Genomic DNA, 18,819 nt, shown 5'->3' on the forward strand with positions numbered 1-18,819 from the left:
CCTGAGATTACTACCTTTGATGTCCTATTTTTTAATTTACCTCCCCACTCCCTATATTCAGCTTTTAGGACCTCGTCCCGGTTTTTACCTATATCGTTAGTACCTATATGCACCACGACAACTGGCTGCTCACCCTCCCCCTCCAGAATGCTCTGCAGCCACTCCGAGACATCCTTGACCCTTGCACCAGGGAGGCAACATACCATCCTGGAGTCTCGTTTGCGGCCGCAGAAACACCTATCTATTCCCCTTACAATAGAATCCCCTATTACTATAGCTCTCCCACTCTTTTTCCTCCTGTCCTGTGCAGTAGAACCACCCACAGTGCCAGGAAGTTGGCTGCTGCTGTCTTCCCCCGATAAGCCACCCCCCCAACAATATCCAAAGCGGTATATCTGTTTGAGAGGGGGATAGCCACAGGGGACCCCTGCACTGCCTGCCTGCACCTACTACTCTGCCTGGCGGTCACCCATTCCCTTCCTGCCTGTGCAGCCTTTACCTGCGGTGTGACCAACTCCCTAAATGTACTATCCACGACGTCCTCAGCATCGCGAATGCTCCAGTATGTATCCATTCGCAGCTCCAGCGCCACAATGCGGTCTGCCAGTAGCTGCAGCTGGATACACTTCCCACACACATGGCCGTCAGGGACACAGGAAGTTTCCCTGATTTCCCACATAGTGCAGGAGGAGCACCGAGCTGTCCTGCCATGACTTACCCTTCAATTAATTTAAATTAACTTAAATCAAATCAATACCACCAATTACACTAGAATTAAATGATATACTCAAGGGCCCTTGGTTCCTAGCACTAGAAACTATAACCACAAAAAAATTAAGACCTGCTAAACTTTATAAACTATGAACCTTAACTGTCAAACTATAGAGTAATATAAATACTCCCTGGCCGTACTCACCCAATCAGCTGCTCCCTCCTGCCCGCATCACATTTTGAATCGTGAGAGTCTGAGAGACTGGTAAGCCTCTAAAAAAGCCCTGGAAAATGTGCATATGTGGATACTGGGCAAGGACAGCTTCAGACGGGGTTGTGATGCCTCACCTCCCACCTGCTGACTGGCTCAGTTGGAAGCACGCGTGCCTCTGAGTCAGAAGGTTGTGGGTTCAAGACCCACTTCAGACACCTGAGCATCAAAAATCTAGGGCTGACAGTCCAGAGCAGTACTGAGGGAGTGCTGTACTGGCGGAGGTGCCGTCTTTCGATGAGACGTTAAACCGAGGCCCCCTCAGGTACGTAGAAGATTCCATGGCACTATAAGAAGAATAGGGGGAGTTCTCCCTGGTGTCCTTGCCAATATTTGTTCCTCAACTAACATCACAAACAGATTTTCTGCTCATTATCACATTGCTGTTTGTAGAACCTTGCTGTGCGCAAAAACGGCCATGGCATTTTCCTACAACAGTGGCTACACTTCAAAAGTACCTAATTGGCTGTAAAACGCTTTGGGCGTCTTAAAAGGTGCTGTATAAATGAGAGTTCTTTCTTTCCCACCCCCTGACGATTGGCTAGCCCGCAGACATTCACAGTTTAAGCTCACACATGAAGGATGGCCGCTTGACTGAGGTAGTGGAAGGCTGCCAGGTACGAATTAGAAGCCCACCCCAGTCCGAGTCACCGCCTTCGGGAGAGGAAGGAGAAAAGTGGACAAAAAGGAAAAGCTCAAGTGATCAATCCATTTATCTAGGGTTAGGGTGCCACTTTAGCACCAGAGGTGACAGTTCCTGTGAAGCGGGCACAACGCACAATGGAAGGTGACCCATAATGGGTAAGGAAGCTGCACTCCCGATAGCTCGTTCAAAAATCTTTGCTCCTTTCCAAACAGCTCTGTGCAGGCAGGAAGCTGCTTGCCCGAGAAATGAGGGAGTTAAATTCGTCTATGTCAACTCTTGTAACAAAAAGAATAACGTGCTCGGCTGAAGTTCTCCATGCAGTATTTTAATAATGGAGAGTGGTGGTGAACGGTTGTTTTTCAGACTGGAGGAAGGTAGTGGTGTTCCCCAGGGGTCGGTTCTAGGACCACTGCTTTTCTTGATATATATTCATGACTTGGATGTGGGTGTACAGGGCACAATTTCAAAATTGGCAGATGACACAAAACTTGGCAGTATAGTGGACAGTGAGGAGGAGAGTGATAGACTTCAGGAAGACATAGGCTGGTGAAATGGGCGGACACGTGGCAGATGAAATTTAACGCAGAAAAGTGAAGTGATATATTTTGGTAGAAAGAATGAGGAGAGGAAATATAAACTAAATGGTACAATCCTAAAGGGGGTGCATGAACAGAGAAACCAGGGGGCATGTGTGCACAAATCATTGAAGGTGGCAGGGCAGGTTGAGAAAGAGTTAAAAAGGCATACGGGATCCTGGGCTTCATAAGTAGAGGCATAGAGTACAAAAGTGTGGAAATTATGATGAACCTGTATAAAAACACTGGTTCGGCCCCAACTGGAGTACTGTGTCCAATTCTGGGCACCACACTTTTGGAAGGATGTGAAGGCCTTAGAGGGGGTGCAGAAAAGATTTACGAGAATGATTCCAGGAGTAAAGGACTTCAGTTACGTTGATAGACTGGAGAAGCTGGGGTTGATTGAGAGGAGATTTGATAGAGGTGTTCAAAATCATGAGGGATCTGGACAGAGTAGATAGAGAGAAACTGTTCCCATTGGCACAAGGGTCGAGAACCAGAGGACACAGATTTAAGGTGATTGGCAAAAGAACCAAAGGCAATGTAAGAAAAACTTTTTTACGCAGCGAGTGGTTAAGATCTGGAATGCACTGCCTGAAAGGGTGGTGGAGGCAGACTCAATCTTATCTTTCAAAAGGGAGTTGGATAAGTATCTGAAAGAAAAAAATTTGCAGTGCTACGGGGAAAGGGCAGGGGAGTGGGACTAGCTGAGAGTCGGCACGGGCTCGACGGGCCGAATGGCCTTCTGTGCTGTAACCATTCTATGATTCTAACGGTGTTAATCCATTAAATGGGTTGACCAAGTCATTCAGATAACAAACAGAACAAATTTAACCCAGAACGTGTTAACCAATATTCACACAGAAGAATCTCACCCCTGTGACTTTTGTACATCCACTACCAATCTACACACAGCTTTTTCTGGGTTCTCTGGGCTAAACTCAGTGCCCACGGGCATTAGGTGAAAATTGGATGAAGCGATGAAAAATCTTTACCTTGAGCATTGCCAGAGCCCCTCCCTGAATTCTGCTAATGTGGGTAGGGGTTGCCCCTTTGCATTTGCTAATCAAGGGGCCATACAGGGAACAGTACAATAATCAGATTATAGGAACACATGAAGGCATTGAACAGATTATCTGATCATTTATCTCATTGCTGTTTGTGGGACCTTGCTGTGCACAAATTGGCTGCCGAGTCTCCTACATTATCACAGTGACTACACTTCAAAAGCGCTTCATTGGCTGTGAAGTGCTTTATGACATCCTGAGGACGCGAAAGGCGCTATATAAATGCAAGTCTTTCTTTCAAATTACGCACATGTAACCCACAAACAAGGATAAGATTGAATTGAGTTTGAGATAAACAGAAATACATAGAAATTACAACACGGAAACAAGCCATTCGGCCGCACTCGGGAAATAGTTCTAATCTGTTCCCATATCCACTCATCCCCTGCACCTTCATCTACCTATACAATGTAATATCTAATGTAGACCTAGGTTCTACCTCAATCACTAACCCTGGAAGTGAATTCCACAGCCTCACAACTCTCTGTGTGATGAAGTTTCTGTTGCTCTCAGTCCTACTTTTAATCTTATATCGACAGTCCCTCATTCTAAACCCCTCAACCACCGGAAACAGCCTGCTTCTATCTACCCTGTCCCATAATTGCATAATCTTAAACACTTCTTTCATATCAACCCTTAACCAGCCTTGGTCTAACAAAAAAAGTCCAAATAATACTTAAAAGATTACACCTCAAACATGTTTATTTACAGTAAAGTAACAGCAGTGCACAAACTACACACAATTTTAGTCCAGAAAGTTCCAATAAATTACAAATTATTCCACAAAGTCTCTCTAACAAACAAGGCAGATATTACTTACATTATACAGATTTCTTTATCATTAACAGGAAGTCCTGCAATACCAGTGAAACATCCTAAACTATAGGGGTGTGGCGGAGCCACTAAGGGACTCCGATCAAATGTATATAATTCCCTTTAACAATATGTTAACTACAGCCTGAGTCTGTATCTTTGTATATACTGTTTGCATGTACAGAGCGTGGTCCCTTTAAGAGCGCGGGCAAACACGATGACATCACGCCGTTCATCACGTGATCCCCCACCGGCGGGAAAAACGTGATGACGTCATGACGCCAGCCACGGGACCGCCCAAGAAGTCCTCGTGGAGCCTCCGAACTGACTAGACCTGTATTCGTACTTTTCTTGCATCTGTTTGTTAAACTCAATTAGTTTTACATTAAACATCGTTTGTTTGATCGTCTGAGTCGACCTCAGTCTCTTGATAGGAACTAAACATTCCTACAGAGGAAGATTTTATTTCTGCTAAGTGTAGTGAAATCTTCTTTATGGAGGGGTTTATGATTTTGTTACACACGACTTAACGGAGGTAGTCTTCCCCCGTGTGTTAGGATGGAGAATATAGGCCAGTGTTCCTGCTCTTGCTCACATAACAGAAATTCTTAAGATGGGTTTAAATGAAGAAGGCCCTTTGGTCCGTTTGGATGTCAGCCTTGGTGGTTGCACTCCCGCCTCTGAGACAGAAGGTTGCAGCTTGTAGCATCACTCTAGAGACTTGAGCACATAATCTAAGCTGACACTTCTTGCAGTACTGAGGGAGCAGTGCACTGTCGGAGGTGTCACTTCTTTCAGATGAGACATTAAACCGAGGCCCTGTCCACCTACTCAGGTGGACATAGGAGATCCTATGGTACTTCTTGAAGAGGCGCAGGGGAGTTCTCCTGGTGTCCTAGAAAAAGTTTACCCTTAAAATAACACCATCAACAAGAGATTATCTGAAATAAAAACAGAAAATGCTGGAGATACTCAGCAGGTCAGGCAGCATCTGTGAAGAGAGAAACAAAGTTAACGTTTCAGGTCGATGACCTTTCGTCAGAACTGGAAAAAAGCAGGAAATGGAACAGATTTTTAAGCAAGTGTAGGGGCTGGGAAATGGGGGAGGGGATGAAAGAACAAAAGGGAAGGTCTGTGATAGGATAGAAGGCAGGAGAGGTTAAGAGACATTAAGAGATATTCAAGGCAAAAGGAGATGGTAATGGGACAGGTTAAGAAACAAAGGATGGCTCTAGATGAAGTGTAAATTGCGCTGGCAGAGTGAAAGACAGCTGCCATGTGGGGGAGAACAGAAGGCACAAACAAAAAGTGTGGATAAAAAATATATATATGATAGGGGCCGAGGTTATGATCTGAAATTGTTGAACTCTATGTTGAGTCCAGAAGGCTGTAAAGTGCCTAATCGAAAGATGAGGTGCTGTTCCTCGAGCTTACACTGAGCTTCCGTGGAACAATGCAAGAGGCCGAGGACGGTGAGGTCCGAGTGGGAGTGGAGCGGTAAATTAAAGTGACAGGCGACCGGAAGCTCGGTGTCCCCCTTATGGACTGATTATCTGGTCATTTATCTCAACGCTGTTTGTGGGACCTTGCTCTTTGCCTGCACTTCAGTGGATGTGAAGCGCTTTGGGACATCCTGAGGACGTGAGAGATGCAGGTACTTTCTTTCTGTTTGATCTCCTCCTTCCAGAGCATCAAACCATCTCTCCGTCACAGCACCTTGTTTTTCCAGTGTGCTGCTCTCAAGCACCCTCTCTGCAAGAAACACACACTCCTTTGCATTCAGTAAGGCTGATTTTCCTGATCCTTGCCCCCAGGTAACTCCCAAATTCCCTGGGCGCAAAGGTCTTCGCCCTTTTAACATTGTCCCAGCCTTTCCGGGGCTCTGCAGGAGGTTGCCTAGTGTAGGTAGAGATCCAACTATCCTATCCTATGCCCCCTTCCCCCCAGCCAATCTAATGGTCCAGCTGCAACATGCATGAGCTTCCGTGAAACAGGGTGCGCTATCCTGCTCCCCCAGACTCCCACCACTAACTGAAGGATCTACAAGGGTCCTGGGTCTGGCCAAAGACAGGAGGCATGGGTTCTTTTAATTGTTTTTCACCACCACACCCAAGCTCACCTTTGTACAGTGATTGTCAGTGTTTGCAGCACCTCAATGCTGTCAACTACTGAGAAATCAGCAGTCAAACAAAATTGTGCGTGGTCCCTTTAAGAAAACCGGCAGATGACGCGTCATCAAATGATGTCATCTGACCTGCTTCCTCTTAATTGGCCGGCAAGTCTGCAGGGCGGGCTTAACAAGGTCAATCAACGTAAAATCACGTCTGTGGAGCGGATGCAGTTGGGGGTGGAACTGGAAACCGGGAACCACCTGACCCGTACCCAACCCTCCTCCATTGACAAAAATCACGGCCTCTTGTGTTCCAGGGCCTAGACAGCACCAGAGCGGGGTGGGGGCGTCAGGGCGGGACGGGGGAATCTGCCAACTCATGTTCAACATCCACTGATGTAAAAACACAGAATTGTGGTTTTAATTTGTCTTATTTTACTTATCCTCTGCTGGTATGCTGGTAAAATAACAGTAGTTACACCAGATAATTCATACTTCTTAAACGTGTCGGCCCTGAAATTGGGGATTCTACCAGTCTTCCACTGTAACTCCGCCAGCCCAGCACAGAGAACAAGATCCACGGGTTACAGCTCGAGTTTGGGCGGTCTGGCAAAGGCAAGGTGATAATAATGTAAATTATTTTTTGTTTACGATAAATGATCTGCCCAAATTCAGGTACCATATGAAGTGCAAGCTCCTCTTGGCTAAGGAAACCGAATTAATAAAGTGCGTTGATGATAAAACATTCGGAAAAAATAGATACATTAAGCACTAATGAACAGAAACATTCTGGAGTGGACTGAAAGTTACTTTGCTTACAGTTTCTATATATATTTATAATACATAATAAATTTTCATAATTGTTGACAGAGATTCACAGCAAGTCAGTCAGTGCCTGAAAGCAAAAGATTAGTTGACTTTGGGCTCACCAAAACCCAAAACATGAACCTATCTTTCTCTTTCAGATGCTGACTGACCTGCGGGATCCTTTTTTTTCATTTCCGGTTTTCAGCAGTCGTGGATATTTCTTCCTCGTCCCACAAACAGCTTATGTTTTAGTGTGTGCGGTTTATAGATCTCCTCAGCGGTTTGAGTGGGGTTGCCAACTCTGGTTGGACGCTGTCCTGGAGGCTCCACCATGCAACCGCCCGCCCCCAGCAGCCCTGCCTCCACGCTCCCGCCATTGGTCGCCCAACACGTCTGACATGAATCAGTCATTCATGAAAGAAAGACTTATGAAATAATACTGAGCGGCCTACGGGTGGCGCTGTCCAGGGAGAGTATAAATACTCTGGCACGGGCCCAGCTTGCGCAGGACATTCTTAACAGGAACTAGTGAAGGACAGAACTAGACCTCCATGTTGTAAAACAGTTAATTAAAGCTTTGTTTAACACTTAGGCCAAGTGCCTAGTAGTTTTCTTACGTCAACGCCCATCCTCGCGGTGGACCTCCTTCTCACGCCAATTGGAAAGTAAATAGACTTCTCATTACCTGATTGGATGACTCTTGACTGTCAATCAAACAGCCTTTCTCTACCCCCTCCCCCCACAACCCATCTCCAATATGTTTAGAACTAATAAACAAAACAAGTGTTCAAAGAAAATTTTTTAAATGACAACTTTTTTTTTTAAATGACCCAATGATTTTGCTCCAATTTGCTCCCAGGAGCGTCCAGGAGATTAATCTTAAATTCCTGGAGATGCCGGGACAATCCTGGAGGGTTGGCGACCCTAGGTTCGAGGCTGTCCTGGTGTGATGATCCGTGTGATTAAAGTTTCTCCTCTGTAAGTTCCCGCAGGGTTTTGATGACGTGGGCCGGCTGACTCGACGCGTATTCCTGCAGACCGGCGCCCATCTGTTGGTGCAGGCTGGCGGCCAGCTTGGCGGTCACGGCCCGCACGTTCCCGCTTCCGCCCTTGATCACGCCGCTCCCGGTCATGTTGTTGAGCAGGTACCAGAGCACGGGTAAAACGTACCTCTCCACCGCTTGAGGCTTCCGATGATACACTGGCAGCACGAGGACTGCAGCCAAGAAAAAAACAAAAAGGTCATCAGCGAGGGCCTTGACCGTGCCGTAGCCTGCAACAACTTAACCTGGCAATGGGCCTAAGAGAATCAGACCATCAGAGGGGACAATTCAGGTTTGAATATCCAGTAACTTAAGGCAAAAGCACAAGTTCAACCAGATTGGTCATTTTTGCCCTGAATTTCCATTGGGCAGAGGGGGATGGTCTCCCGGTCTCCTGCTGTAACATCGGCTGGAAATCGGCCACCAGCGGAACAGCTTAAACGGCCATTTTTAGCCTAGGCCCTAAGCGTTGCAATTCCCTCCCCAAATCTCTCCGCCTCGCCTCCTTTAAGATGCTCCTTAAAGCCCACCTTTGTTCAGTTAGGTCCTGTTAGTTTTGGAATTGATCCAGTAACTCTCATTTGCACTCCATCCAATAACTAAATATCCCTTTTTAAAATAGGGAGAGCAGGTGGTACTTCAGATGTAGTCTCACTAAGGCCGGCTCTAAGTTTAGAGCTACCTCCCTCTCGCTTTAATAAGATGCACCACGACTCTATATCCCGATATAATGAGTCAGAATCGCCTCCTTATCCGCAGTCTCACCTGCCAGTCGTTCTGTGATGTCCTGCATCGCTCGGCCACTGACGAACTGGACTCTGCTGGCGAAGGGCTGAAGTAGCAGCAAGTTGTCTTGACAGAGAAAGCAAAGCCATGGCAATCAGTGATACAGGACACATGTATTAGCTGACTGATCAATAAAGAGAGAGAGAGGGAAAACTGGCAAACTTAACCGGATCACCTCCGTACTAGCGAGGTATCGGGCGCCCAGCATTATGGTGGGTGCAGGAGGGTCGAATTCTCTAACTCTGTGCATCTTTGCACGGTATCAGTTTGATACTGCTTGATGGGGCTACCTGTGTGCCTAGTTGCCCTTTTCACCTAAACTTGTCAGGAATGGAAGGTAAATCTGAGGCTCAATCCCCTTGCTGACATTTTGCCCAATTAATTTTTATTTTAAAATCTTATCAGCTCACCTTCTGCAGTTCTTGTGCCATTGAAGACAAGAGCCCTTTGCTGGCTGACAATAATGTGACAGCACTTGTTGGAGACAATATTAATCCAATTGGTACTAGTAACGCTGTTCCAACTGCATAGCTCTAATGTCTAATGTATTGGTAATGTTGCTTTGAAGGTGCTCTGGGATTGTTACATCCTGTCTTACTGTTAGATCAGTAATCTACGTGCTTTGTTTAAATGCATAAGCAGAGAGGACAGACACAAATCATTTATACAGTGAGTACAGGATGAAACAAGTAAAGGATCCAAACCACACAACTTACAGCCTCTGTGTGATTTCTGTATTCATTTTAATCTACAAGAACACACACACAAACCACAGCACACTACAACTAGAAAGTGGTGTTCATGCTTTGGGATAATTGTTTAATGAGCACCCAACATGGCTTGTGTCTATACCATGGGTTTAAAATATTAAGTTCCATATTCAAGTGTTTTACATAATATAGGGAGGTCTGATAAATGCAAGAACTGATTTATGAATGAATAGTTTATGCCTGGATCAGGTTTTTTGGTAGAATATTAATGGTACACTCTTAATTTTGTTCTGGGATCACATTCATTTTTTCAATGGATTCACGAGTTTTCACGCTCTGACACCACACACCGTTGGTGTCATCTGTTAACGACAGCACTCGTGGAGCCTGAGGCCTACCTATTTGATCGATCAGCGTATCGAGGACATGCACGGCTGCAGTGTAAATGCCCGTGTTCTTCGAGTTTAAGTTGTCAGTAACGACAGTGACTGTCGAATGTAGGACCCGGTGCAAGTCATCCTTCAGCACTGGGATCATGGTTGCCATGGACTGCAGCGCAAACTGGTTCACTTTTTTATTGGAGTCCTGGAGCCGTGGGATGAAGGCATCAAAAATCTGAAATATCAAGAAGACAAAAGACCGGGATTCAGAGAACACAGGACACACTACTCAAGGGCTAGTCACTAAAGAGTAATGTACTCCACGTAGCAATTTTTATATTAAATCTTAGTGCCATCTTATCCTTACTTTCTCTAAAAGATATTAGTGAGCTTGTTGGGTGCTTTGATGGTTATTGGTACCTATTCAACTTCCCAACTTCCCAGGGTGGGGTTGCAAACTCAAAGCCCTTAGGTTATTAGTCCAGTAACACAACCACTACACGACCATACCCTAGGACAATTCGTATTGTGCACACTCTGTGGGAGGAATGGGCTGGACAGGTTGAATGAGATAGAAATTCAGGGGTCGATTTTAATCAGAAACCATGTGGGATGGTGGAGGGGGACAGTTAAAGTGGAGCATGGAATTTAACCTATGCCTTTCCTGCCCGATCCGCAATTTTAAGCAGTGGTGGCTTCTCCACCAGGCCAAACCGGCCGGGAACAGCAGCTGGGGGCCAGAAAGAGGCCAGGCCGGCAAGGTACATTTAAAATATCCTGGGCTAGAAATTCATTGTAGCCCAGGAATGGGCGGTATCTTTAGAAAAGTTTGAGAATAAGCAGCAGGTGCTAATGCTTTAGATGGCACGCACAATTCATTCTCACTGCTCAAAGAAATGCTAAATCAAGTCTTAAAGGCCTAGCTCAGTGGCGTTACACTCAAAGGGTGGACCAATATCGGGTGCAGTCTAATCTCAACTCATCATTGCCACAGGCTTTTCCCAGTACTTAAAGGGGAGGTTCATTGATACTGCAGCAGCTCATTCTCAGCATTGCTGGCTGTGCAGCTGCCTCAGCAAGGAGAAGCACAACAAGGAGAAGGAGCCGGAGGACTGAAGCAGGTGTGCTCATGGCAGATCCACCTCAGTCAGGTGATTGAATGCTTCAACAAATGCTACATACCACCATCTGTACCACAAGCTTCACACACTGTCCAAAGCACCACATCCCCAGCACTCACCCACCAACAATCTCTACCTACCAACACTCACACCCACATCTCACACCTTGCACACAATGACAGTTATTCAACTATGGCAGGCACAAGGGTCATTAGTTATCAGAATGAATGTGATATGTGTGATATGTTTGTGTGTAAATTTATTAATGGAGTTTGCAATATTTTGTGGTCTCTCTCATTTCACCATTGCACCCAGGAGGACGTTGTGATATGGCATGACACAAGGATGGTGTGACGGGCAGGTGGTGAGCAAAAGGAATCTGGGGATTAAGTCATCCTGGTATGAGGCTGGAGGTCTGTTTGCAGGAGGTGGCAGAGTTCTGTGACCACGACCTTGGTGCTGCGGAGCCATCTAATATACTGCTCCTTGCTTAATTGAAGGTAGGAGAGGTGCTGTCGGAATATCCTCGGAGGGTAAGGCCTCCTGGTGAGAGCCCTGATGTCCCTCCTCATCCCTCTATGCACATGTTCCCATATTTCTGGCTGCCTATGCTCCCTCTGCCGTAAATTCTGGAGGGCGAGGTGGCGCCAGTACAGCCCCCATTAATGTTGCCAAGTATATCAGTTTCAATCTTTGAACAATAAATGTAGGCACTTTGCACTTGCCAGAACACTGCTGATAAAAACGAACCTTGAAAGTACTCATACAAAGTGATCCTCTAGCTGAAACTGACAAGAAACTACTGAAGCTAACCTGACCTGACAGCTGCGAGTGATTAATGCAGATGCTTTTAAATAAAGTCCCTGGGGCTGGCGTCCTACAGCTGTGCACCTCCTCTCCCTGTCGCTATCTGGTCGAGGTGCAAAGGTAAGTGGCAAAAATCAATTTTGCAGATCGGGCGCCCAGTGAGCATTGCACACTCACTGATGTCATGATCTGCCTGGCGTTGAAGTCGCCGGCGGTACCTCGTTCCGGCAGCACAATGCGGGGTCTGGATTTGCCGTGCGCTGCTGGATTCACCTCGCCCCAACGCTACTGGATCAGCGCCCCATTACTACCCTCTGCAGGCGCTAACGGGAGGCGCTAACCAACTGAATTTCCCCCCCACTCTTTTTTTTTAAAGTCTGCTTCACCAGGAGGAGTAGGAGGGCTGCACCAGGCCTCACAAGGAAACCTTAGGCCACCCCTGCCCCAGGTGTTCCTTCCCCCCTCTCCCCCGGCCGGGATACCTCACCCGGAGCATATACTGTGTGCCGGGAACTGTTCTTCCAGGATCCCACCGGCGGTTTCCTGCCGCCTGACTTTAGACAGCCAGGCGGCCGCTTCCTGCCAGCACCCTGGCCATTTTGGTCAGCAAGCAGCATCTTAATGAGGCCCGGCCATCAAAAATTCAGTGGAGCCTCTCCTGCTACCCGTAACCGGAAGGGGCACGGCCGCTCGTATCTGCCGCGTTCCTGCCCGGGAGTTAGAATCGAGCCCCGAGATTCTGTGCTGTCGGACCCCATTGTTCTGTTTAGCAAAGTGATCGAGTGGAACAATCACAGACTCGAACGTGCGCTGGATGCAAATTTCTACCCCGACAAGCCTTTTCCTTGTTTTACGCCTTCTCGTGTCTTTACACTCAACGGTGTTTAGGTCTTACATTCACAACGTTGGCGGTGATGAATCCTGGGTTGGTCTCACAGTGCTGCAGCAGCAGTGAAATGCCTTGCCTTCTCTCCTGGAACTCTTTGGCAGACAACAACTTGGTCAGTTGCTTCACCTGCTCCGCTGATTCCACGCTGCGAATTACCAGTCGGCGGGTCATCAGCTTCGGCTGCCGCGGCGTGTCCGACTCCCCCCTACAAAAGGGAAAGTACAATGTACTACCACATATTTCACTCTACACTACATATTAGGGCAAGTTCTCCAACCCTGTGCTTCCAGCACAGAGCTTCATCCACAGTAAACAACAACAACTTGCATTTATATAGCGCCTTTAATGTAGTAAAACATCCCAAGGTGCTTCACAGGAGTGAATACCAAACAAATAGTGACACCGAGCCACATAAGGAAATATTAGGACAGGTGACCAAAAGCTTGGTCAAAAGAGGTAGGGTTTTAAAGAGCATCTTAAAGGAGCGTCTTAAAGGAGGAGAGTCAGAGAGCGTTAGGAAGGGAATTCAAGAGCTTAGGGCCTGGGCAGCTGAAGGCACGGCCAATAATGGCGGGGCAAAAGAAGTTGGGAATGCGCAAGAGGCCAGAATTGGAAGAACGCAGAGTTCCTGGAGGATTGTAAGGCCAATGGAGGTTACAGAGATAGGGAGGGGCGAGACCATGGAGGAATTTGAACACAAGGAAAAGAATTGTAAATTTGAGGCGTAGCTGGACCGAGAGCCAATGTAGGTCAGCGAGCACAGGGGTGATGAGAGAACGGGATTTGGTGCGTGTTAGGACACGGGCAGCAGAAAAACACGTCATCGGGAATTCAGGTCCGGTGGTTAGCAGGCCCTGCAGGTATTCCCGCCCATTATGGACGGGACGCGCTGCAGGGCTCACTGATCACCGCACCCCAGTTCCTGTTCATGCGTACCCAGTGGGTGAAGCTCCATGGTTGGATCACGAATTCGTGCCATTTACATTGTAACTGGACTCCATTCCACTGTACCCACGGCAGTCAGTTTCTATATAACATGTGGCTGAGTTTCCTGGCATTAAAGGGGTGGGGGAGAGAGGGAATGGAAGTTTGAACTGGAAGCGTAGTATATGTGCATGTGTTGGGGTGTGGGGGAGGAATGTACTTTCGCACTTCTTGACGTTATAATTTAGAAGGGGATGTGTGCCTGAATTCCTGGCAAGTCATTGTATGGGGAAGGGGCAGGATATATGGCATCGATTTTCAACCTGCCTCACAGGCATTGCAGATTGGCCACCCATTATCGAAAATGGCCAATTTTAATTTCTGTCGAGATTAGAAGCTGTCTGTTCTAATGGCTCGGGTGGATGTTAAAGATCCCACGGCACTATTAAAAGAGGAGCAGGAGCTTACTAGTCACCAACATTCCTCCCTCAATCAACAAAAAGAGAGACTAATAGATCATTAATTAACTGCGATCTGGCTGTATGCAAAATGGCTGTTACATTTGCCTCCTTAACAACAGAGACTGCACTATTTATTCATTGGAGGTGAAATGCTTCGAGATGTGATGAAGCATTATATAAATGCAAGTCTTTCTTTTCCCTTGGCAGTTTGACATGGTGTAGTGAAGACTATGATAGGGGTGAATTGAATAACATTTTGATGTTGATCAAACATTATTCATTGGAGCGTGCTGCAAAATAGGGAGTCAACTTGCTTTTTAATGTGAGGGTAAACTTCCTCTCTTTCTCCCCTGGTCTCTCTCTGGGCCATGGAGCAATCACAGCTGCATCAGTAGCCATGTGACCTGGTCCTAGGGCTCCACCAATGCCACTGTCAGGAGGTCTGTGAGCGCGTAGCCCAGGGGAGCATTTCCCCTCCAATCTGTGCTTGGCGCTTCCAAACAGTCATTGGCAAAGTCTGTGAACTCAGTGGTCTAAGAGGAGGTGGGAGCCTTACCCACTAAGGTGCTCCAATGTACTGCACCACTGCTCCTTTTCACACTCAATTGAGAAATACAGGTGAAGGGTCAAGGCCCACGTAGTGCGGAGCACCGCCAAAATTGAAAGGAGTAGACAAAGTAAATCAAGAAGTATTGGTTAGCTGATATCAAGCTTGGAGTAACAATGCCAAATTTAAGCCCATACAAAAGAAACATTTAGAAACTATCATTTTACTATAGCAATATATTTGGTCTAGGCTAAAGTTATAATTCACCTTCTGGTATTAAGTATATTTTCCTGAGAGTTTGAGGAGCTGTTGACCCTTGACCTTCCACCCTTTGGCGAGTAAGGGTCTAAAGAAGTTTCTCCAAGCCCCTGTATAACAGTAAAAAAAACACTGATTAAAGTTCAACATCACTCACTCACCAATTTAAATAATGTCCGCCCGAGATTGGAGGCTGTCCCTTCCTGGTTATACAACTGGCCAAACTTGGACCACTTTGTGCTTTTAAATTGGCTTGACGCTCACGCTCAAGAGCTGCTGACTCGAGGTACCGGAAGAAAACACACGATAGAAGTGTGTTCAGAACAGTCCTCAGAGTTCAGCAGGATTGGCACCTTCTTCACTTCGAGGCGTACATGTGGTCCAAGGCAATCTTGGCCATCACTAACATTTCTTGCCATTTCTTTGCTGGATCGCTTGATGATCTTGGGCCACTGTCACGGGATATTTGGAGTTGGTGAGGCGGGGTTCTGAGAAGAAGCAAGAAACTTTCCACGAGAGGAAGGAGAAAATCAAGAGAGAAGATCAACCTGGTCTGATCCCCTCCCCCCCCTTTCTGTCATTAAATGCTGTGTACTTGGGAGAGACCTAATGAGGAGATTCCTTGCTCACAAATTTCCACACAAGTTGCCAATCTCATCAATAGCAGGAATACACAGAGCAGAAGCCAGGTATCACTTTAGAGAAGAAAGAAGAATCAATGGCTCCATCGCCCAGACTTCTTTCAGGCTCCTACTAGAGTCTCGTCTAGAGTAGCATTGATAGGGACCAGGCAGTAGGCCATCTGCCTGGCCTCCAGCTGTGGATGATATTTCCATTGCCGTAAAACAATGACCATTTTGGCACCTGTTCAGTAGCTGCTTATTAAAATTGTGACCTGTACACTGACCATTTGTCTGGGCACTAACCGGTATTTAATTAATTCTTGAGATGTGGCATCACTGGCAAGGCTAACATTTATTGCCCATCCCTGGTTGCTCTGAGAAGGTGGTGGTGGGTTTGCTAGGCCACTTAAGAGGGAAGTTATGAGTTAACCATGTTGATGTGGGACTGGAGTTACATTTAGGACAGACTAGGTAATGTTGTGTCTGTGTATAATAAGACACCGACTGCAGGAGAACGGTACAACAGCTGTTTACTCAACGTGGCTCACACTGGAACTGGTCTGTACAGATTACTACTCCGTGCTATATACAGGTGTGGTCACTGCCGGTACTGCAGTATACATGAGCTGTAAAAGATAGTTCCCCCCTTAAAGGTATATACATTACAATTCCTCCCCTTTTAGATTAACAGTACCATAACACTCATTTAACAATTAAATATCAAACTAATTACAATTAACACTTTTAACATGCAACATTAGCTGAAAATAGTCTATTTATATATTCAGTCTTTGGGGAGGCTTCCTGATCCTTTCTGGATAGCGCCTTTCCCGAGTGTCTTGCTCTTGGTGCGGAGGCGATTCTGGCCCCCTGTCGTCGGTTGGTTCATCAGCTTCCGATGCTACTGTTTCTGGGGTAGATGCGACCTGTACGCCGGGTTCATCACCAGGTACGTATGGGCGAATCATGGGGTTGACTTGTTCCTGTGACTCTAGGATCTGGTCAGCATGGCGTCTCACGATGCTCTCCCCAACGTCCACTGTGTACATTAGTGGGCCCTGCCGTGTGCATATCGTTCCTGGCTGCCATTTTTCTGTTCGGTAGTCGCGGGCCAAGACTGGTTGCCCTACATTGAAGCTACTTGTTGGCTTCTCATGGATGTGCTGGAATTGCTTACTCTCAACATCTCTTCGTACGTTTGGTCTGAGCAAATCCAGGCGATATCTTAACCTTCGGTTAAAGAACATCATGGCTGGGGCCTGGTTGGTGACTGCATGTGTCGCATTCCGGTAGGCGAACAGGAAATTGTCCACCTTGTGCTGCAGCGGAATGTTGTCATTGTACATAGCCTTTATTGCCTTCTTAAAGGTTTGTACGAACCTCTCAGCCAATCCATTTGTGGCTGGATGATACGGGGCGGATGTGTAATGCCTTACCCCATTCTTTTTCAAGAACCTCCGGAACTCTTCGGACACAAACTGTGGTCCGTTGTCGGAGCAAATCTGTTCTGGCAAGCCGTTCCTGGCAAAAATGGTCCGTAGGACTGCAATAGTTTTCTCCGTGGTGGTGGAGGACATTTTGATGACCTCAGGCCATTTCGAGTGTGTAGTGTATGTAACCGTTCCACCTTTAAGAGAACTATTTTAAGGGTTGCACTACTTTATCTTGGCTGCTGTATACTGTAATACCGGTGGTGACCACACCGGTATATAAGTGCTGTGTAATGATTTATTGGGCAGTTCCGCCCTGACCTTCAACTAGTAAAGACCTGTTAAAGTTTACTCTTGTGGTCTGTGTAGTAATTCTCAATATAACACACAGACTTAACAGTGGCGACGAGTACGATCTTACCCTGCGGCAGAGATACATCCAAGGAAGTTTAACGGGCGTCGAGAGGAGGCATCCGCCCTCATCATTCTGCTGAGAAAAGACTCGGGTCTGCAGAGCAAAGGAAGAATTCTGACACGAAGCCTTCCATCAGCAACAGGCAGTGATCATCCCTTCTATCACGGTGGCGGGTAAGCCGATCAGCGACGAGCAGCAAGTCGGCCACGTTGACTGTGAGTAGGGGAGAAAATAAAAAATAAAAAAACGGAGGATATAAGGGCAGAGAACTCGACCACGGCCGGGGAAAGGAGCCGGACAGAAGTCGGGGCCAGAGGCGCTGAGACTGGGGCAGCGTAAGGCACGGAAGCCGCGGTGAATGCAAACGCAGCCGGTGCGAAAGACCGGGCTGCAAGTGGGCTGGGAGACGCAACAGCGTCGAGAGAGAGCTCGACCACGACCGGTGAAAAAGGCCGGGCAGCTACCGAGGCTGCGAGGCGCAGCAACCGGGTCAGCGTAAGGCGCGGGAGAAAATTTAAAAAAAACCGCGGAGAACTCAGCCGCAGCCGGGGGGAAAGGACCGGACTGCAAGAGGGGTTGGGAGGCATGATTTGAAAACCGCTGGGGGAGGGCGAACGCAGCAAATCGGCAATCGCCATTACAGCCAGCGGGGGAGAAAGGCAAACGCGGGAAGCCGCCATTTTCGGAGGCGGGGGAAGAAGACAAGCGCGGGAAACCGCCATTTTGTAAAAGAAAAAAAAAAAAATTCTTTTGTTTCTCAAGAAGATCGCGAGGATGCCTAAGCGTGGTAACATCAACGATTTCGATCCCGATGTTGAAGATTGGGCCACGTATGTAGAACGCATAGAGATATATTGTAAGGCAAATAAAATATCAGATGAAGATAAAGCACTAACCTTACTAAACTCAATGGGTGCGAAGACATACGGGCTATTGAAGCATCTTCTATCACCAGCTAAACCGGCGGATCAGACTTTCGCTAATATTGTTGCTGTCCTGAAGAATCATTTGAACCCCACACCGCTGATGTTAGCGGAACGATTTAAATTTTATGCGAGCACGCAACTGAAAGAGGAAAGCAACGCGGAGTATTTAATTGAACTGCGCAAGCTAGCGAAATACTGTCAGTTTGGGGAAAGCCTGACAGAGGCACTGAGAGACAAATTCGTGTGTGGATTGTCGAAAGAAGGAACACAAAAGCGGTTGCTTGAAGAGAATGATCTTACACTTGATAAGGCTGTCACTATTGCAGCATCACACGAAGCCGCAGCGAGAGGCACCGCGGAAATGCAGCTGAAGGCAGCGGTACTCAGCGTAGATCAAATGGCTTCGGGTACAACGAAATGTTATCGTTGTGGGAAGACAACACACGATCAGAACCAATGCTGGTTTAAAAACCAGGAATGTAGAAAATGTGGCAAGCTT

The 18,819-nt window shown here is 47.0% G+C and overlaps 1 protein-coding gene across 4 annotated transcripts in view; it reads right to left on the minus strand.

Moving 5' to 3' along the window:
• Positions 1–3,535: 3,535 nt before the first annotated feature.
• The window catches only part of LOC147113028 (TOG array regulator of axonemal microtubules protein 2-like), a 203,889-nt gene continuing 188,605 nt past the window's right edge, over positions 3,536–18,819 (minus strand). For 3 of the 4 annotated variants that reach the window (XM_085997898.1, XM_085997897.1, XM_085997900.1), the window contains 5 exons: positions 14,936–15,036; positions 12,743–12,941; positions 9,938–10,154; positions 8,809–8,895; positions 3,536–8,216 (listed from right to left, as the gene is read on the minus strand). In XM_085997898.1, coding sequence (XP_085854024.1) covers positions 7,963–8,216; positions 8,809–8,895; positions 9,938–10,154; positions 12,743–12,941; positions 14,936–15,036 — 858 coding nt within the window. In that variant the 3' untranslated portion in view covers positions 3,536–7,962. The remainder of the gene's footprint in view (positions 8,217–8,808; positions 8,896–9,937; positions 10,155–12,742; positions 12,942–14,935; positions 15,037–18,819) is intronic. The other variant, XM_085997899.1, reaches the window with a different exon arrangement.

The sequence above is a fragment of the Somniosus microcephalus genome, chromosome 9, assembly GCF_052327205.1.
Source record: "Somniosus microcephalus isolate GS21.2 chromosome 9, FLI_Smic_1.0, whole genome shotgun sequence".
Lineage (NCBI taxonomy): Eukaryota > Metazoa > Chordata > Chondrichthyes > Squaliformes > Somniosidae > Somniosus > Somniosus microcephalus.